The 17407-nt window shown below is 41.2% G+C and overlaps 2 protein-coding genes across 2 annotated transcripts; both read left to right on the top strand.

Annotated features, from left to right (window-relative positions):
• The first annotated feature begins 396 nt into the window (after positions 1–396).
• Positions 397–10415, top strand: LOC117740415 (excitatory amino acid transporter 1-like). Its single transcript, XM_034546803.1, has 10 exons — positions 397–440; positions 2220–2362; positions 2475–2612; positions 3634–3838; positions 3932–3974; positions 5529–5809; positions 5898–6131; positions 8714–8908; positions 9009–9143; positions 10142–10415. The coding sequence occupies exons 2-10, from the start codon at positions 2224–2226 to the stop codon at positions 10350–10352; spliced, it is 1581 nt and encodes a 526-aa protein (XP_034402694.1). The 5' UTR covers positions 397–440; positions 2220–2223; the 3' UTR covers positions 10353–10415.
• A 2045-nt stretch (positions 10416–12460) lies between these two features.
• On the top strand, positions 12461–15519 carry spra (sepiapterin reductase a). Its single transcript, XM_034546763.1, has 3 exons — positions 12461–12920; positions 13580–13870; positions 14075–15519. Exons 1-3 carry the CDS (start codon positions 12527–12529, stop codon positions 14263–14265), a joined length of 876 nt encoding a protein of 291 aa, XP_034402654.1. The 5' UTR covers positions 12461–12526; the 3' UTR covers positions 14266–15519.
• The last annotated feature ends 1888 nt before the right edge of the window (positions 15520–17407 follow it).

Raw genomic sequence — 17407 nt, 5'->3', positions numbered from 1 at the left:
CAAAGAATGCGCGGGTCATTAGTGGTCCCAGCATTTTCTGAAATAAAAACAGGAAAGGCTGCTCTGAAATAAGTGTAACACTCATTGTTTCACTGTAATGTTACATTAAAGCGCCATCTTGTAAGTCTCGTAGGCATATGTGCCACGGTTCATTTAGAAGTGATAAGGGACAATGTTAACGATGACTTTCATAACAACTCTCAACTAAGTTTTTCATCAACCTGAAACTGTGTCACAGGGCTAACAGTGTTATTATGGGAGGACCATTTTCTATTTTTTCCTCTCAGTCTCCCTCCCTCCCTCTCTGTGTCTCTCTTCTGTCTCCCCTCCCTTGTTTTCCAATTACAAAGGTCCATGAGAGCTCTCTTTCCCACAGTCTAATGTCAGAGCTCCATCTCTCAGCTCTCTGAGAACGGAAGAACAAGCAGCGGTCTCTTCAGGTACGTACGCTCTCTTTCTGTGGACTTGAATGGAATACGATTTGTTTTATTGGCAGTGGGTGTAAACAAAGTTTACATGCAGCTATGAAGCTGGTTCCTCTCATTTTGATCACATTTCTTCACTTGATTCTTACAACAGAAAGGAAAAAAGTAAGGGAAATATGAGTCTAAGAAGGGAAACACATGGATATGAAAGGATCAGTTTACCTAATCAATAAAAGCATTCAGATAGTTTGGATTTAATTTGCAAACATTTTCAGATATCTGCCTTCGCCCCTATACAAGGAAGGGAAGTGGAATTTAGTTCACAGTGCTGACCAACTTTGACAAATGAGCATTGAAGAACCTGAAAGTGAAAATCTTCTAAATCTATGCAAATAAGACACCAAGGCTTGAAACCACTGGAGGCCGGAGAGAAGATATTGGGCTGAATTGACCCTTAAAATAGAGATTGTATAATAATATTAATGTATATTAATGTATATTAAAAATAAAAAATACACAGAATTTATTCTGAGCTAACACGCTGTGTGATGCTGATTTCAGTACTTTTGCAGAGATCCCTTCCTCTTGTTTTTAATCAAAATATCATATACTTACATCTGAATTTGGGTGCCTCATCCAATGTATTACACATCTAAAGTTCTGCTGAAGTTAAAATAAGGCTTCAGCAGCCTGAGCTAGCAAAGGGTAGTGGGCATCCACCAAAGTTACACAATTCTCTCCTTGTGTTTCCTGCTGAGCAACAGTAGAACTACTCTATCTGTGTATTAATGTCCTTAATGTCATTCATATGGAGAGATGCTTGTCTCATCTTTGTCCTTTATGGGTCACTTAAAGGAAATCCATATAATGGCCCGTTTCTTTGTGGGTCCTTATTTGGCACAGACGAAGGAGCAGCTGAGTTCATGGCCTGAGGTGTCATACACAACAGGTATAGGAAACTAATGCAGACAACTAGGCAGACTGGGACGGTTCAGGGTTTAATGATAGAGTAGAGGTACATCAACTTTTTATATGTAGACTCATAAGACAGGCGAGGGTCAGAACCAGTTAGGCAGTCCGAACCGGCAAACCCATCAAGAACCATCAAACAAGTAGTTGGGTGCAGCAGTTGTTTGTTGTGCGACTACATCCACTCTCTCCTCACAGGTGACCATTTTAAAAAGCTGAGGGCACGCCTTAGACTGCAATGGTGTGTAGCAACACCGACAAACTGGCAACTGACTGGAGAAAAGGGCTAATACATTTACCGCCGGGCTGATGGGGGAAAAGATACGGCTGTGCCGGTGAATGAGAGTCAGGTGGATAGGTCTGAGGGCATCTGCTGCACAGGTAGAGGTTGGTGGGTCTGGGAAGTTAGCGAGAGTATTGGGCCTGAAGTCCGGGGGCTGGAGATGCGTCAGAGAGGCATTTTTTATGTATCATCATTGCAGCACTGGTATTCATGTTCCCAGAGTTGGGCCATTTCATGACAACCAAGCTCTGCATTTTTAGTCACAAACATATCAGTTCTGGAATTTGTTTCGCTGGTCCTGTCCAATTCTGTCAAGCAAAGAGCTCTGCCGCACTACTCCAGAGGCAGGCATAGCATTATGAATAACTATTAAAAAGTGGAAACCCAGAAAGTAATGGACATTTAGACATACAAGTATTGTGTTAAGTCAAACTTATCAGATCCTGTAATCCCGAATGTCCTTGATAAACACTGTCGACACCTCCTTGTGGTACACACAGGCCTGCTATGTGCACTAATGGTCATGCTGTGGTTTACTACAGCAGGATGCAGCGACTCAGGGAAGGCGTTCACATACGTACAATGAAGGCAAAGAGGAAAGTGGAGGAGATCTCCAAAGAGGACGTCCAGGCTTTCCTCAAGAAGAATGCCTTCGTGCTCTTTACAGTTGGGGCAGTTATTGTAGGTGTGTATGCCTCCGCAAGCTCAATGCTCATTCAGTCTGTATCTCCTCTGCATTACCAACACTCCACCGGGAGATCCAGATAGAGTATATAATGCTGTCACTCTCTCTGCAGGTATTGCTCTGGGATTCACGTTGCGCCCTTACAAGATGACCTATCGAGAGATGAAGTACTTCTCCTTCCCTGGAGAGCTGTTAATGAGAATGCTTCAGATGCTTGTTCTCCCCTTACTGGTATCCAGTCTGATAACAGGTATGGCATCTGTCAGTGGATACAGTATTTGTTAACATTCACTTTGTTCTGTATTCTCTGACTTATGATCCCGTTCATCCTTAGAGGTCTTCTATGTTCATCAGTTGTTACTTTAGCACCATGTCTTCAACATAAATGGTGAGTCAGGATTCAGAAAGCAAAGACGATTCTGACTAGAGATTCAGATTCAGATGGTTAGGCTGTCCACATGGGGTATTGGGGCCAATATCTGATAGCAGAAAATGAAAACGCATGACATGGAGGCTTCTTGGACTAATACCAGCCTGTACAGCTGTGACTAGTTTCTAATCTTTGCTCTTTTTGTAAAATACATTTTGATATATGTTGTACAAATTGAGCGAGAACATAGGCCATTCCTTGAAAAAGGAGATGCAACGAGGGAAACAGGTTAGAAATCTTTTCTATCGTGACAGACAGAATATCTTTTCATCCCGGTGGTCACACAAGTCTTTAAGAAAACCTTTTGTAAAAATGTGGTAACTTGTATTCGTCTCATTGTAAAATGATCACCAGCATCTCAGATATGTGTAATAACATATATGGTGCTGGGAGAGAATGAAGTGGTTCTCAACTTGTTTTAAGGCAGTCTGAAACTTAAAAGGAAATTATTTTGTTTCCACTCACAAATTAGAAAATGACAAAGTTACAGTAGGCTTTTCTTGTATAAACAAAAGGATGGTCTCCATATTGCTGCATGTCCCATATTGTGAACACTTTTCCTCTAGTTTATAACCAGGAAAACCTTCAACAAATAATGTAAATGCTCTTCTTTTCAATTCCAACTTTTGAATTACAAAAAGCATAGTCCACTCCAAAGAGTTACTTTAAGGACCCACTGTTATATAATTCATTCATAATTTGCCCACTGATTCAAAACCAACAAACTGGACAGAGAAAACTTCACCACAGAACTGGTGCTGACAGGGCACTGCTTTTTAAAGAATATTAGTACATGTCTTAATACTCTGATACCGACTGCATTCCATCCTCTGTCCATTAGGAATGGCAGCTTTAGACACCAAAGCCTCAGGAAAGATGGGCATGAGAGCCGTGATTTACTACATGACCACGACCTTCATCGCAGTCTTCACTGGCATCATAGTCGTCCTCATCATCCACCCAGGAAAAGGATCAAAAGAGGAGTTTGGAAAGCAGCAGAAGATAGCGCAAGTCAGTCCTGCTGATGCCTTCTTAGATCTGATCAGGTAACCTGCATATGTGAATGATAGTACACACACAACATTTGAATGGAACTGGCTAACACCAGCTCTTACTCACTGTGTGATTTCTCATTTCAGAAATATGTTTCCACCAAACTTGGTCCAAGCCTGCACACAGCAGGTGAGCTTCACAACGAAATATTGATACTGAATTTTCTGTACCTTTTATCTATGAAGACCTAAAATAGGTTATCTTTTGACAAGCAGCCTCTAGCCCCTACAGTGTTCATTTCAATCAGGAGAGTCTTCACTTAGAGTAAACAATAATTCATGTATAGTGAGGAGTCTCTGGCGATTAGACCCTATTGGGACGTAGAATAGTGAAGGGGGTCGTCATAGGGTATTTAATTCAGGAATGTTTCCCCCTGGAGTCCAGACACTGGTGGTGGTAAATGGATTTTGGTGACTGTGGCTCAGTGATAGAGCGGGTTGTACTTCAATCAAGAGGATCCCCTGCTCCATGTCCATGTGTGCTTGGGCAAGACACTTAACCCCAAATGTCTCCCGTAGCTGTTCTATGGTGTATGAATGTTAGATAGTCCTGATGGACAGGTGGTACCTTGCATGGTAGCTCCTCCCATCAGTGTATGAATGGGTGAATGATGACATGTAGTGTTAAAGTGCTTTGAGTGGTTGGAAGACTAGAAAAGCTCTATACAAGTACATACAGTACATTTATCATTTACCATTTGCATTTGTATATTTCCCATTCATACACAAATCCGGAGCAATTTGTGGTGTCTTGCCCATGGACACATTGACATGGACTATGGGAGCCAGGACCGGACTGCCCTGGTGGTGGTGAAGATCACAGGACTGGTCACTAGATATGATGACTGGAGGAGGAGGGGGGAGGCTGATATCGGTTCGTACTGAAATGACAACTGACAGCAGCAGAGAGAACTGCTTTCAAATTTGACAGCAACAATATGATTGGCTTAGGGAGATCGTTGAAGAATCTGGTAGATTTAAGTTGAAGTGAACACCCATAATCAGCTGATAGAGTTTAGTTAGTGCTTTTAAGAGAGTCACACACAGGTGGAGATCAATCTCCCCCTACACTCTCCAATTAAATTGCAAAACTCTCCGTTTAAAAGAAAACATAAGAAGGCTCAAGCACTGACCTTCACAAATGAGGAAGCATGTTTGATGTAGCATCACATTTTTACTATACTAAACACTTTAGCTGCAGCGTGTGAGCTTGGCTAACTTGACTAGCATAGTTTAGCACGCATAGTGTTAGTGCTCGAATTGCACTTTTGAAATATTTTTTCGTTTACTAAAGAGATTTATATCCTATTAAACAAAAAAGACTGCAGTCACTGGTTGATAGTATTTGCTGACTTACACAGCACATTTCATAATCCATTTTCAATTGTGAACAAAGAAGAAGTTGACTTGAGACAGGTGCTAGATAATGTCATTGGGTCCCTTATAACATAAGGTCTCGTCTTCTGGGAACCATCAATAACTGGATCAAAATTATGGAAATACTTTTGCTTAAGTGTTTGTTAAAGAATGTTTTTGACCTGATTGTCAAGGGGCCATTAAAACTAGATTTGGTTGAGCCAGAAGGGCATGAAACTGTAATTTAACTCAAGGTCTATATCTCCCTGATTCTGAATGTTAATTAAGTTTCAACTCGATCAAAGTCCTTAATTCTTTCATTCTCCAGTTCAAAACCAAATATGGAAAGCGAACAGTCCATGTGACTGTGACAGTGAATGATACCCTCTTCAACTCGACCAATGGCACCCAGGAGGTCATGGAGATCACCCGGGAGGAAGTGATCCCAGTGCCGGGTCAGGTGAACGGGGTCAATGCACTCGGGCTGGTGGTCTTCTCCATGTGCTTTGGTCTAATAATTGGCAACATGAAGGAGCAGGGCCAGCTCCTGAGGGATTTCTTCGACGGCCTCAATGAAGCTATCATGCGCCTGGTTGCCATCATCATGTGGTAAGACTTTGCTTTCAGTGGGAGGTGCTGAGCAAACGTTAACGTCACATGTATTTCCAATAACTCGCTGTTCCTCTCGTCCTCTCAGGTATGCTCCTATTGGTATCCTGTTCCTGATTGCAGGAAAGATTGTGGAGATGGATGACCTGACACAGATGGGTGGCCAGCTGGGCATGTATACCATCACAGTAATCATTGGCTTACTGATACATGGAGTTCTTATTCTTCCCACTCTCTATTTTGTTATCACTCGGCAAAACCCTTTTATCTTCATCGCTGGTATCCTGCAAGCCTTGGTAACAGCCCTGGGGACCTCCTCCAGGTGAGTCGAGTCCAACACGCTTCAATAAATAAATCAAAACTATTCCGTAAAGCAGTCTACAGTCTAGCATCTTGGGAACTATGCTTGGCCTTTGAATGGCCCTCTGCTCAACGTGTTTGTATGCTTCAATCTAAGTGTCCAATTGTCCAACGCTTTTCACATCCAGGTGTGAACGTTTGTAGAGTTTTAACTTTTTGTTTTTCATCCTCACACAATCACATTACTTCCAGACACTTTGAATGCAACATGAAGACATATGGTACATATACAGTACACAAGTTGTATTTGAAAGGCTGAAGCAATGTGACAAGGTTCACACATGGTTAACGTTGTAACACATGGTTCATGTTAAGGCAACCAACCAAACTTGATTTGGATTAGAAGAAAAGATCTTAGTTTCCGTAACTTAAGCTACGGATGTGACTCAGTGATGTCAGTCAAAGTAACTGAACTCTTGGTTTCACACAGGACACAAACAGCGAGTTAGTTGGAAGCCTGCCGTCTCATACAGATGCTTGTCTCTTGTCTCTTGTCTCTTGTCTCTTGTCTCTTGTCTCTTGTCTCATGCCATGAGAGTGAGACCTTCGGCGGTAGTTAAACCAGATGACCAAAAGATACGGTGGGAATGTTGAACTGGCTTCATAGTCCAATTCAATTCAATTCAGTTTATTTTGTATAGCCCAATATCACAAATTACAAATTATCCTCAGAGGGCTTTACAATCTGTACACATACGACATCCCTGACCTTTGACCTCACATCGGATCAGGAAAAACTCCCCAAAAATAACCTTTGACAGGGAAAAAAGGGAAGAAGCCTTCAGGAGAGCAACAGAGGAGGATCCCTCTCCCCGGATGGACAGATGAATAGATGTCATGTGACCAGATGAACAGAGTTACATAGTTACATAAACACAGTACATTAATATGACAATGTATGAATGGAACTCCAATCCATGAAACAGAAGGAGGTAGAGAGGAGGGGGCGGGGCATCAGCAGGGCCAACGCGGGAGGCCGGCTCACCAGGCATCAGACACCTCCAGGTCCAATGGACCCTATGAGACGTGAAGTCACAACGACTCCGGGGAGGAAGCAGAGTTAATAAGGTGTAATGGAGAGATGTAAATTCATCCATAAGGAGAGAGAGAAGAGGAGATAGGTGCTCAGTGTATCCTAAAACATCCCCCAGCAGCCTATAAGCCTATAGCAGCATATCAAGGGGCTGGACCAGGGCAAACCTGATTCAGCCCTAACTATAAGCACTATTAAAGAGGAAAGTCTTAAGTCTATTCTTGAATGAGGTGACTGTGTCTGCCTCCAGGACTGAAAGTGGAAGCTGGTTCCATAAAAGAGGAGCTTGATAACTGAAGGCTCTGGCTCCCATCCTACTTTTTAGGACTCTAGGAACCACAAGTAGCCCCGCATTTAGTGAGCAGCTCTCTAGTGGGGCAATATGGTACTACAAGCTCCTTAAGATATGATGGTGCATCACCAATCAAGGCTTTGTAGGTGAGGAGAAGAATTTTAAATGTGATTCTTGATTTACAGGGAGCCAGTGCAGAGCAGCTAATACAGGAGTCATGTGATCTCTTTTCTTAGTTTTTGTGAGTACACGAGCTGCAGCATTCTGGATCAACTGGAGGGATTTAAGAGACTTATTAGAGCAGCCTGATAATAAGGAGTTGCAGTAATCTAGTCTGGAAGTAACAAACACTTGAACCAGCTTTTCTGCATCTTTTTGAGACAAGATGTGCCTGATTTTTGAAATGTTACGTAGCTGATAAAATGCAGTCCTTGAGATTTGCTTAACGTGGGAGTTAAAGGACAAGTCTCGGTCAAAGATAACTAGAGATTCTTTACAGTGGTGTTGGATGCCAGGGAAATGCCATCTACAGAAACCACTGTGTAGGGCTCTCCCTCTAAACCCAGTTCTCACACTCAAACTTTCTGCTCAGATTGTATTGTATTCTTGCTTGGGAAACAAGAAATCTGTGCAGGCAGAAATCCAAGCGCAAAGCAGGGGCATTTGTGTGTGTGAGCACAGGGTTTAGAGGGAGAGCATTTACACATATTTCATGAAGTCCACAAGAAATGTTCTTAAATGTAAGAACTCCCTCTTGAATAAAGATAGGAAAAAAAGCTCCATCACTGGAAGCACTGTTGTCAGTCATGATACACCTATGTTACTTCCTGCTTAAAAGCCAAGCAAAATGCCATGAACGCCACTGAGGCAGGGACAGTCATAGCTCTGCTGCAAATGAGTCTGCCATTGAGCTATGAACAGTTCTTATAGGCAGTGGTGGAAAGTAAATAAGTAGCCTACATATATTTAAAGTTTATGAATGAAATAAAAGTGGTGAGATGATTACTGACTGATGCACAGTAGGCTTCATTCAAGTGCATTTGAATGAGATGGAATCGCTTAGCTTCGACAAAAAGTGAAGTAAGCAAAAAAAAAGTGAGCTGAATGCAACGATTCAAGCAAAGTGAATCAGAATTTCCACCTATGAAGGATATTTCCCAACATGTAAGAATGTTCCTTTGAACAGTTCTTTTAACCTGCTTCTCTTCTTCTCTCTCAGCTCAGCCACCCTCCCTGTCACCTTTAAATGTCTGGAGGAGAACAACAAAATTGACAAGCGAATCACACGCTTCGTGCTACCCGTGGGTGCCACCATCAACATGGATGGGACCGCTCTGTATGAGGCACTGGCAGCCATCTTCATTGCCCAGGTCAACAATATGGAGATGAGCTTTGGTCAGATCATCACCATCAGGTAAAAACCAAGGAGGATCAGAGATTATGCTTATGCTGCTATTAGTAGGAAAAAACAACCCAGAATTGTTTCATCTGTGTCTGCTTTCTCTTCCATCTAGTATTACAGCAACTGCAGCCAGTATCGGAGCTGCTGGCATCCCTCAGGCAGGCCTGGTCACCATGGTGATTGTACTGACCTCTGTTGGACTTCCTACTGATGACATCACTCTCATCATTGCGGTTGATTGGTTTCTGTGAGTGGCTTCCTGGACCATGAACCTGTGAACAATAATCCGTTTTTGCTTCCAGTCATGTGTGTGACATGTTGCTCTGTGAAGAGCAACAACTTTAACTTACATCCCGACTTGAATCATCTCCGTCATCTTAAAGGTCAAAAGCAGATCTGTATCTACTGCTACCCAGTGACATACTTCTCTCTCCCCGGAGTCTTGTTCCACATCTTGCCTTTTGTATTGAATATTTTTGCAATGAGTTTTAACATAGAAACATAATTAGGTTTCCCAAATTAATCATTTCAATTAGAATACTCTTCCTTGAAATTAATCGGCTAACTGGGGTAATAAGAAAAATACCCTCTCTCCTTTGAATTGGAATGGACCAAATCTGACTGTCAGTCAAAACCCTCCCACACGAAGAGAGGCCCAGAAGTATAATATAGTGTTTAGTGAATAAAAACTGGTATGTTCTAAAGCTGCAGCTGTGTTTTTAAAGCAAGAATATCAGCGAACCAGGCTTATTTTCAGGTTTATGTAAGTCTGGCCTAAGTCACCTTGTAAACTTTCCTAGAGTCTAGTCTGGTCCAGTCAGGCTAGTTGTCAAGCTCAGCTTCACTTCAGGCTTCAAGGCTTCAAGGCTTTTAGATACAGGAAGTTGCGCCTGGGTGGAACTAACTATCCTCTTTTTAGTTGGCCGGGAGCAGATTGTAGAATGTCTCTGCACCCAGCACTAGTCCTGGACCTAACCATGATTAGTATTAGCATTTCATAACATGTTCATCAGTGAGCTTTAGAGGTGCTGGTTACAGAGCCATGCTAGCTGTTAGCTAAACTAAGCTACTACCCCGCTGGTTCCAGCTCCATCTGCTCGGCTAATAAATGATGGTATTTTATTATTATTTCACCTAATTTCAGTTGCATAAAAGTAAATGAAAAAAAGCAACTCTGCCCCTAAATATAGCTGCAGTTAACCATGTACCCAGCATGTTTGCCCTTTTGTTGTCGTCGTTGTGTAGGGACCGTCTGCGTACCACGACCAACGTCTTGGGGGATTCGATCGGAGCCGGCATTGTGGAGTTCCTGTCCCGAAATGAGCTCCGCAGCAAAGACGTGGAGATGGGCAATTCAGTGCTGGAGGAGAGGGAGAGGAAGAAACCCTACAAGCTCATCTCCCAGGATAGTGATTTAGAAAATGACAAACGTGCTCACAGTGAATCAAACATGTAGTTCAATATCATTATCCTGTACAAGCACTTACAGCTGGTTCTGTTTTGGGGAGTAGGAACCTAATCGTCAACCATAGTTTTACTGTTATTATTTCACACTTCTTTGATTTGTTAACATTCCTTTATTATCTCTTTCATCCAAAATGACAATGCTGACATTCTGTGGTCTGTCTTTTTCAAATTGGACTGGTAGTTTCTGTTTTGTTTGTTTACTACTTAAATTAATAATTTAACTTCTTATTACCCTCATGTAGTTTGAGCTGGAAGTCTTAGACACTGCAGTGAAAGATGTGTTTTAAACTACAGAGTGTTAAATTATGTTAAAAATGATATATTTGGACTCCATTTTCCCACCAGGACATAACTAAAGTCCAATTAAAATCTATCTATATTGTCCCAACATTAGATGGTTAATATTGTGGTTATTACAGGTTACTACAAGCCTTTTATGATTTTTATGTTTCAGTGGTACAGGTTCACAGATTCTTCCTCACATAAGAATTGTGTGTGTGCACATTCATGTGTATTCATTGTGTGACTTGCAGATTTGTGAGTATGTTGGGTCATTAATGCATGTTAAAGCCTCTGATTTCTATACGAATGTGTGAAATTGAATTTAACAACTGAACATAAAAACTGTTGTTTTAGTTTTAGTTTATTATAACTTTAGTGAAATAAACAGAAAAAAGCCTTTTCCTGTCTGTCCCTTTTATTTATAATGTCAGGGATCATTTCAATTGATTAAATAATTAAAATAAATAAAGAGAGGGAGAGAGTGATTATAAAGAACTTTAGAAAGAAGAAACTAAAATCCAAAGTAGATTAGAAAATAATCAGTGAACACAAACTGGGAATCCAAACAGGAAGACACTTAAACCTATGGCAACCAAAAGAAAACAGAGTACGTGGTCAATGTTGGACCGTGATGCCCTTCAATCTGCAAGAACGATCACGACTAAAAGATCCACCAAGCCAAAGGAAAAGTTCAATTCAATTCAATTCAGTTTATTTTGTATAGCCCAATATCACAAATTACAAATTATCCTCAGAGGGCTTTACAATCTACACATACGACATCCCTGACCTTTGACCTCACATCTGATCAGGAAAAACTCCCCAAAAATAACCTTTGACAGGGAAAAAAGGGAAGAAACCTTCTGTAGAGCAACAGAGGAGGATCCCTCTCCCCGGATGGACAGATGAATAGATGTCATGTGACCAGATGAACAGAGTTACAGAGTTACATCAACACATTACATGAATATGACAATGTATGAATGGAACTCCAATCCATGAAACAGAAGGAGGTAGAGAGGAGGGGGGCGGGGCATCAGCAGGGCCAATCGGAGGCCGGCTCACCAGGCATCAGACACCTCCAGGTCCAATGGACCCTATGAGACGTGAAGTCACAAAGACTCCGGGGAGGAAGCAGAGTTAATAAGGTGCAATGGAGAGATGTAAATTCATCCATAAGGAGAGAGAGAAGAGGAGATAGGTGCTCAGTGTATCCTAAAACATCCCCCAGCAGCCTATAAGCCTATAGCAGCATATCAAGGGGCTGGACCAGGGCAAACCTGATTCAGCCCTAACTATAAGCACTATTAAAGAGGAAAGTCTTAAGTCTATTCTTGAATGAGGTGACTGTGTCTGCCTCCCGGACTGAAAGTGGAAGCTGGTTCCATAAAAGAGGAGCTTGATAACTGAAGGCTCTTGCTCCCATCCTACTTTTTAGGACTCTAGGAACCACAAGTAGCCCCGCATTTAGTGAGCAGCTCTCTAGTGGGGCAATATGGTACTACAAGCTCCTTAAGATATGATGGTGCATCACCAATCAAGGCTTTGTAGGTGAGGAGAAGAATTTTAAATGTGATTCTTGATTTTACAGGGAGCCAGTGCAGAGCAGCTAATACAGGAGTCATGTGATCTCTTTTCTTAGTTTTTGTGAGTACACGAGCTGCAGCATTCTGGATCAACTTTAACTAAACTCTAGTTTAGGGGGACATTGCAATGAATTGTGGGTAATTGTCTTGGGCAAAGTCGGCATCTAATGCTTCATAAAGGGCTCAACATGCGGACTATGGGACAGCCCTAAACCCTCTCGGAGTTAGCGGGAGCGCGCCTCAAAGTCCGTGAGGGTGGAGCTGTCACGCGTGGTGTCATCGAGGTGCACTGCACATGCGCAGAGCGTGTCACAGGCTGTATTCAACAGCCCTGCACCGAGCTGTTCCTCCGCCGTGTTCCGGAACCATGTCGTCCCCTGCGCGTACCGACCTGGGCCGGGCGCTCTGCATCATCACGGGTTCCTCCAGAGGCTTCGGTCGGGCCATAGCGAGGGAGATGTCTCGGTTGGTGAAGCCGGGATCGGCGCTTGTCCTAACGGCCCGTTCCGTTGATGACCTGCGGTCTCTGCAGGCGGAGCTGGCCGAGTCGGAGGCAGGCAGAGCCGGCGTGGTGGTTGTGTGTGTGGTGGCAGATGTGAGTCAGAAGGAAGGACTGGAGAGCATCGTCAGAGCGTCTCAAGACGCCTTCTCCGAGGACATGGACCACGTGCTGCTGGTCAACAACGCTGGTGAGTAGAGCCATCCATCAGCACAACGTGCGCGTGTGCGCGTGTGTGCGTGTGTGCGTGCTCCGTCTGCTCCGTCTTAAATGGAAACCAGCCAGGCCTGCTGATGTTGACATAAAGGGAGTCTAATGTGCAGAGAGTTGGATAAACTGGAAGTCAGGAGACACATGACAGATATGCATGTGTGTGTGTGTGTGTGTCTGTATCTATGTATATATATATATTGCATTTGAATTGTAATTCATTTTAAGATTCATTACCAGACTGCTGGTGTACAGTTTATTATTTTCATAATAGATAACAAATCAGTAATGTAAATCTGTCTATTTATTTGTTGCATTTAGTGTAAGTAAAATCATGTTTAAGCCAAGCCTGATGTTTCCTTACACATAAAGTCAATTCCTCCCAGCGAGGCATACAGCTCATTGATTAAGCACTGGGATCTGATCAGTACTCTGTATCAGCTGATACCAGGGACCAGGTATCAATATTGAGACTGTATGAGCCAGATAGGTGCATCCCTACTTTGAGTGGAACCCTCTTTTATTTGAGTGATTCTGAGACTGTTTGTGGAACAGTAGTTGGTGGAAACTCCCCCACGGTATGTGTTGATGATGGAGACACACTAGTGACACCAGTAACCCCTCCGTTCCTCTTCCCAGCCTCTCTGGGGGATGTGTCCCGCTATGCCAAGAGCTTCAGCGACATGGCCGAGGTGGACTCTTACTTGTCTCTCAATGTCAGCTCCTCCCTTTGCCTCACTGCCAGCGTCCTGCAGACGTTTCCACAGCGTCCAGGTCAGCGGCGCACCGTCATCAACATCACCTCCTTGTGCGCTCTGCAGCCTTTCCGGTCCTGGGTGCTGTACTGCACCAGCAAGGCTGCCCGAGAGATGATGTTCAGGGTGCTGGCCGAAGAGGAGCCGGACCTCCGGGTGCTCAGCTACTCCCCAGGTGAGGAGCTGCCTGTTTGTGCTGGGTGAGTCCAGTCCAGACTGGAGCTGTTGAAGGAATTGAATGAAGTCTCTTCCTAAAGGAGTCGTGACACAGAGCAGTAATGCCAGTATTTAAAATGAAAACATACCCTTTCATGAGTTGACTTGATAACAACTCAATGTGTTTCAACCACACTCACCTGTGTCCTCTGTATTGAACCAGGGCCTCTGGACACAGCCATGCAGACGTTGGCCAGATCCAGAACAGCTGATCCCAGCATCAGGAAGTCTTTCTCCGACATGTTCGCTCAGGGCCAGCTGCTCACCTGTGAGGCGTCCTGTGCCAAGCTGATGAAGCTCCTTCTGGAAGACAACTACACGACAGGGGCTCACATCGACATCTATGACGTCTAGACACAGCAAGAGTACAGATTATATCTCTGTGCATTGATTTGGATTGAAACTCTATTGAGTTATATCTGCAGCTTACCTCTTATACTTCAGTCCTAAGTGAAACACGTAGTGATTGAATCAACATTCACTGTGAATCTTACTTCTATAGTTTGTAGCCTTCTCTTTTGAAAATGACCAATATGACAGCCTGAATATCAAGGTGATGTTCATCCCATGCACATTGAAAACATTCCAGTACAGAAGTTGAGTCTCCACGTGCCAGTGATGTAGCAGTCAGTAAGGAAGTCTTCAGCTTTCTAATCACACACGTATACAGCAGCCAGAGCTCAAGGAGACATGGTGGTGTGTCCTCTGAGCATCTGAAGGTCCCCGATGCCTCAGGACAACCTTTGCTCTGTTACACCATGAGTCGTCTGCAGCTCACACAGGATCCGGCCTCCTTCACTTTTCATCTAAACATCTACGGGGGATTTATCAGCAGAAAAATAATAAAGTATTCATAATTATGTTTTCATTAGCAGGAGTAGACGATCACTTTGGGAAGATTAAAAGCGATCCTCATTAGGCCATTGAAAACTGTTGTTTGGCGCTGGTGTCGTCCCTGTGGACGAAGCGCTCTGCGGTCTGAAAGCAGGGCTTCTGCTGTGGGAGCCCGGCTCGCTGGTGGGCCCTAGAGGAAGAGCCCGATGCTGACGATGCCGCTGCTCATTAGTGTGTAAGAGTTGTTGTGTTTTGGTTCCTTCAAATCTGCATAGGGAGCAGGTCCTCTTCATATCCTGCAGCCCAGAAAGGACCAACAGACACTCGCTCTCGAGAGGCACATTCACGTTGTGACGTTACCTGAAGGCACCGTCGTATGTCCACAGGATGCCAGTTCCAATCTGTATCGACGGGTCCCAAATAGTCTTGGGACCTGGTTTAGTGTGAGATGGATCTATAGGCCCAGTCAAAAGCCCCAGAAGCTCTGCAAGACGCCATCAAGTCCAACACACTGCTGCTTTACATTTGTTCAGAAAAGTTGAAGAAGAGAACAAGAAGAATGACCCATCTGTGTCCCCTAACTAAACTCTTCATTCCAACCCGAGTGAAGCCGGGCTGGACGTTGAAGCTGCTTACTGGTGATGTATCTTGATAAGATGTTCAGTGAACAGTGATGGGTGCTGCTGTAATGCTGAGTCATTTCAATATGTTTCAGCTGTTATCCAAATGTGCTTTGTTAACTTGATACTGTTAATTACATAGATGCAATACTGAGGTTATTATTTTCTTTGTCTTTCATCTTTTCGCACATGCCCTTGAAGCCCACGATAAGAGTCAACAATCTTATCTGAACAGGTTTTAACAACGCGGTGTTTAGAGGACTCCACTCCACTACCTAGGAGTTATGAGGCCACGGCAGGCGCACGTTAGTGATGTCAGTCTGAAACCACAATGTTCAGGAGATGGACTACAAAGATCATAGATACTTCATCTGTGTTCTTACAGTGTTGTGTCATAACAACATAAACAACCCGGTTCAATTACTTTATTAATATAAACAACCTGGTTCATATATTACTTTATTAATATAAACAACCTGGTTCATAGTATTACTTTATTAATATAAACAACCAGGTTCATATATTACTTTATTAATATAAATAACCTGGTTCATAGTATTACTTTATTAATATAAATAACCTGGTTCATATATTACTTTATTAATATAAACAACCTGGTTCATATATTACTTTATTAATATAAACAACCTGGTTCATATATTACTTTATTAATATAAATAACCTGGTTCATATATTACTTTATTAACATAAACAACCTGGTTCATATATTACTTTATTAATATAAACAACCTGGTTCATATATTACTTTATTAATATAAATAACCTGGTTCATAGTATTACTTTATTAATATAAATAACCTGGTTCATAGTATTACTTTATTAACATAAACAACCTGGTTCATATATTACTTTATTAATATAAATAACCTGGTTCATAGTATTACTTTATTAATATAATAACCTGGTTCATATATTACTTTATTAATATAAATAACCTGGTTCATAGTATTACTTTATTAACATAAATAACCTGGTTCATAGTATTACTTTATTAATATAAATAACCTGGTTCATATATTACTTTATTAATATAAACAACCTGGTTCATATATTACTTTATTAATATAAACAACCTGGTTCATAGTATTACTTTATTAATATAAATAACCTGGTTCATAGTATTACTTTATTAATATAAATAACCTGGTTCATATATTACTTTATTAATATAAACAACCTGGTTCATATATTACTTTATTAATATAAATAACCTGGTTCATATATTACTTTATTAACATAAACAACCTGGTTCATAGTATTACTTTATTAATATAAATAACCTGGTTTATATATTACTTTATTAATATAAACAACCTGGTTCATATATTACTTTATTAATATAAACAACCTGGTTCATAGTATTACTTTATTAATATAAATAACCTGGTTCATAGTATTACTTTATTAATATAAACAACCTGGTTCATATATTACTTTATTAATATAAACAACCTGGTTCATAGTATTACTTTATTAATATAAACAACCTGGTTCATATATTACTTTATTAATATAAACAACCTGGTTCATATATTACTTTATTAATATAAACAACCTGGTTCATATATTACTTTATTAATATAAACAACCTGGTTCATGTATTACTTTATTAATATAAATAACCTGGTTCATATATTACTTTATTAATATAAACAACCTGGTTCATAGTATTACTTTATTAATATAATAACCTGGTTCATATATTACTTTATTAATATAAACAACCTGGTTCATAGTATTACTTTATTAATATAAATAACCTGGTTCATAGTATTACTTTATTAATATAAATAACCTAGTTCATATTTTACTTTATTAATATAAATAACCTGGTTCATATATTACTTTATTAATATAAATAACCTGGTTCATATATTACTTTATTAATATAAACAACCTGGTTCATATATTACTTTATTAATATAAACAACCTGGTTCATATATTACTTTATTAACATAAACAACCTGGTTCATATATTACTTTATTAATATAATAACCTGGTTCATATATTACTTTATTA

The sequence above is a fragment of the Cyclopterus lumpus genome, chromosome 12 (genome assembly GCF_009769545.1).
Source record: "Cyclopterus lumpus isolate fCycLum1 chromosome 12, fCycLum1.pri, whole genome shotgun sequence".
Taxonomy (NCBI): domain Eukaryota; kingdom Metazoa; phylum Chordata; class Actinopteri; order Perciformes; family Cyclopteridae; genus Cyclopterus; species Cyclopterus lumpus.
Note: the sequence above shows the minus strand (reverse complement) of the source record. Positions and strands in the feature narration are given on the sequence as shown.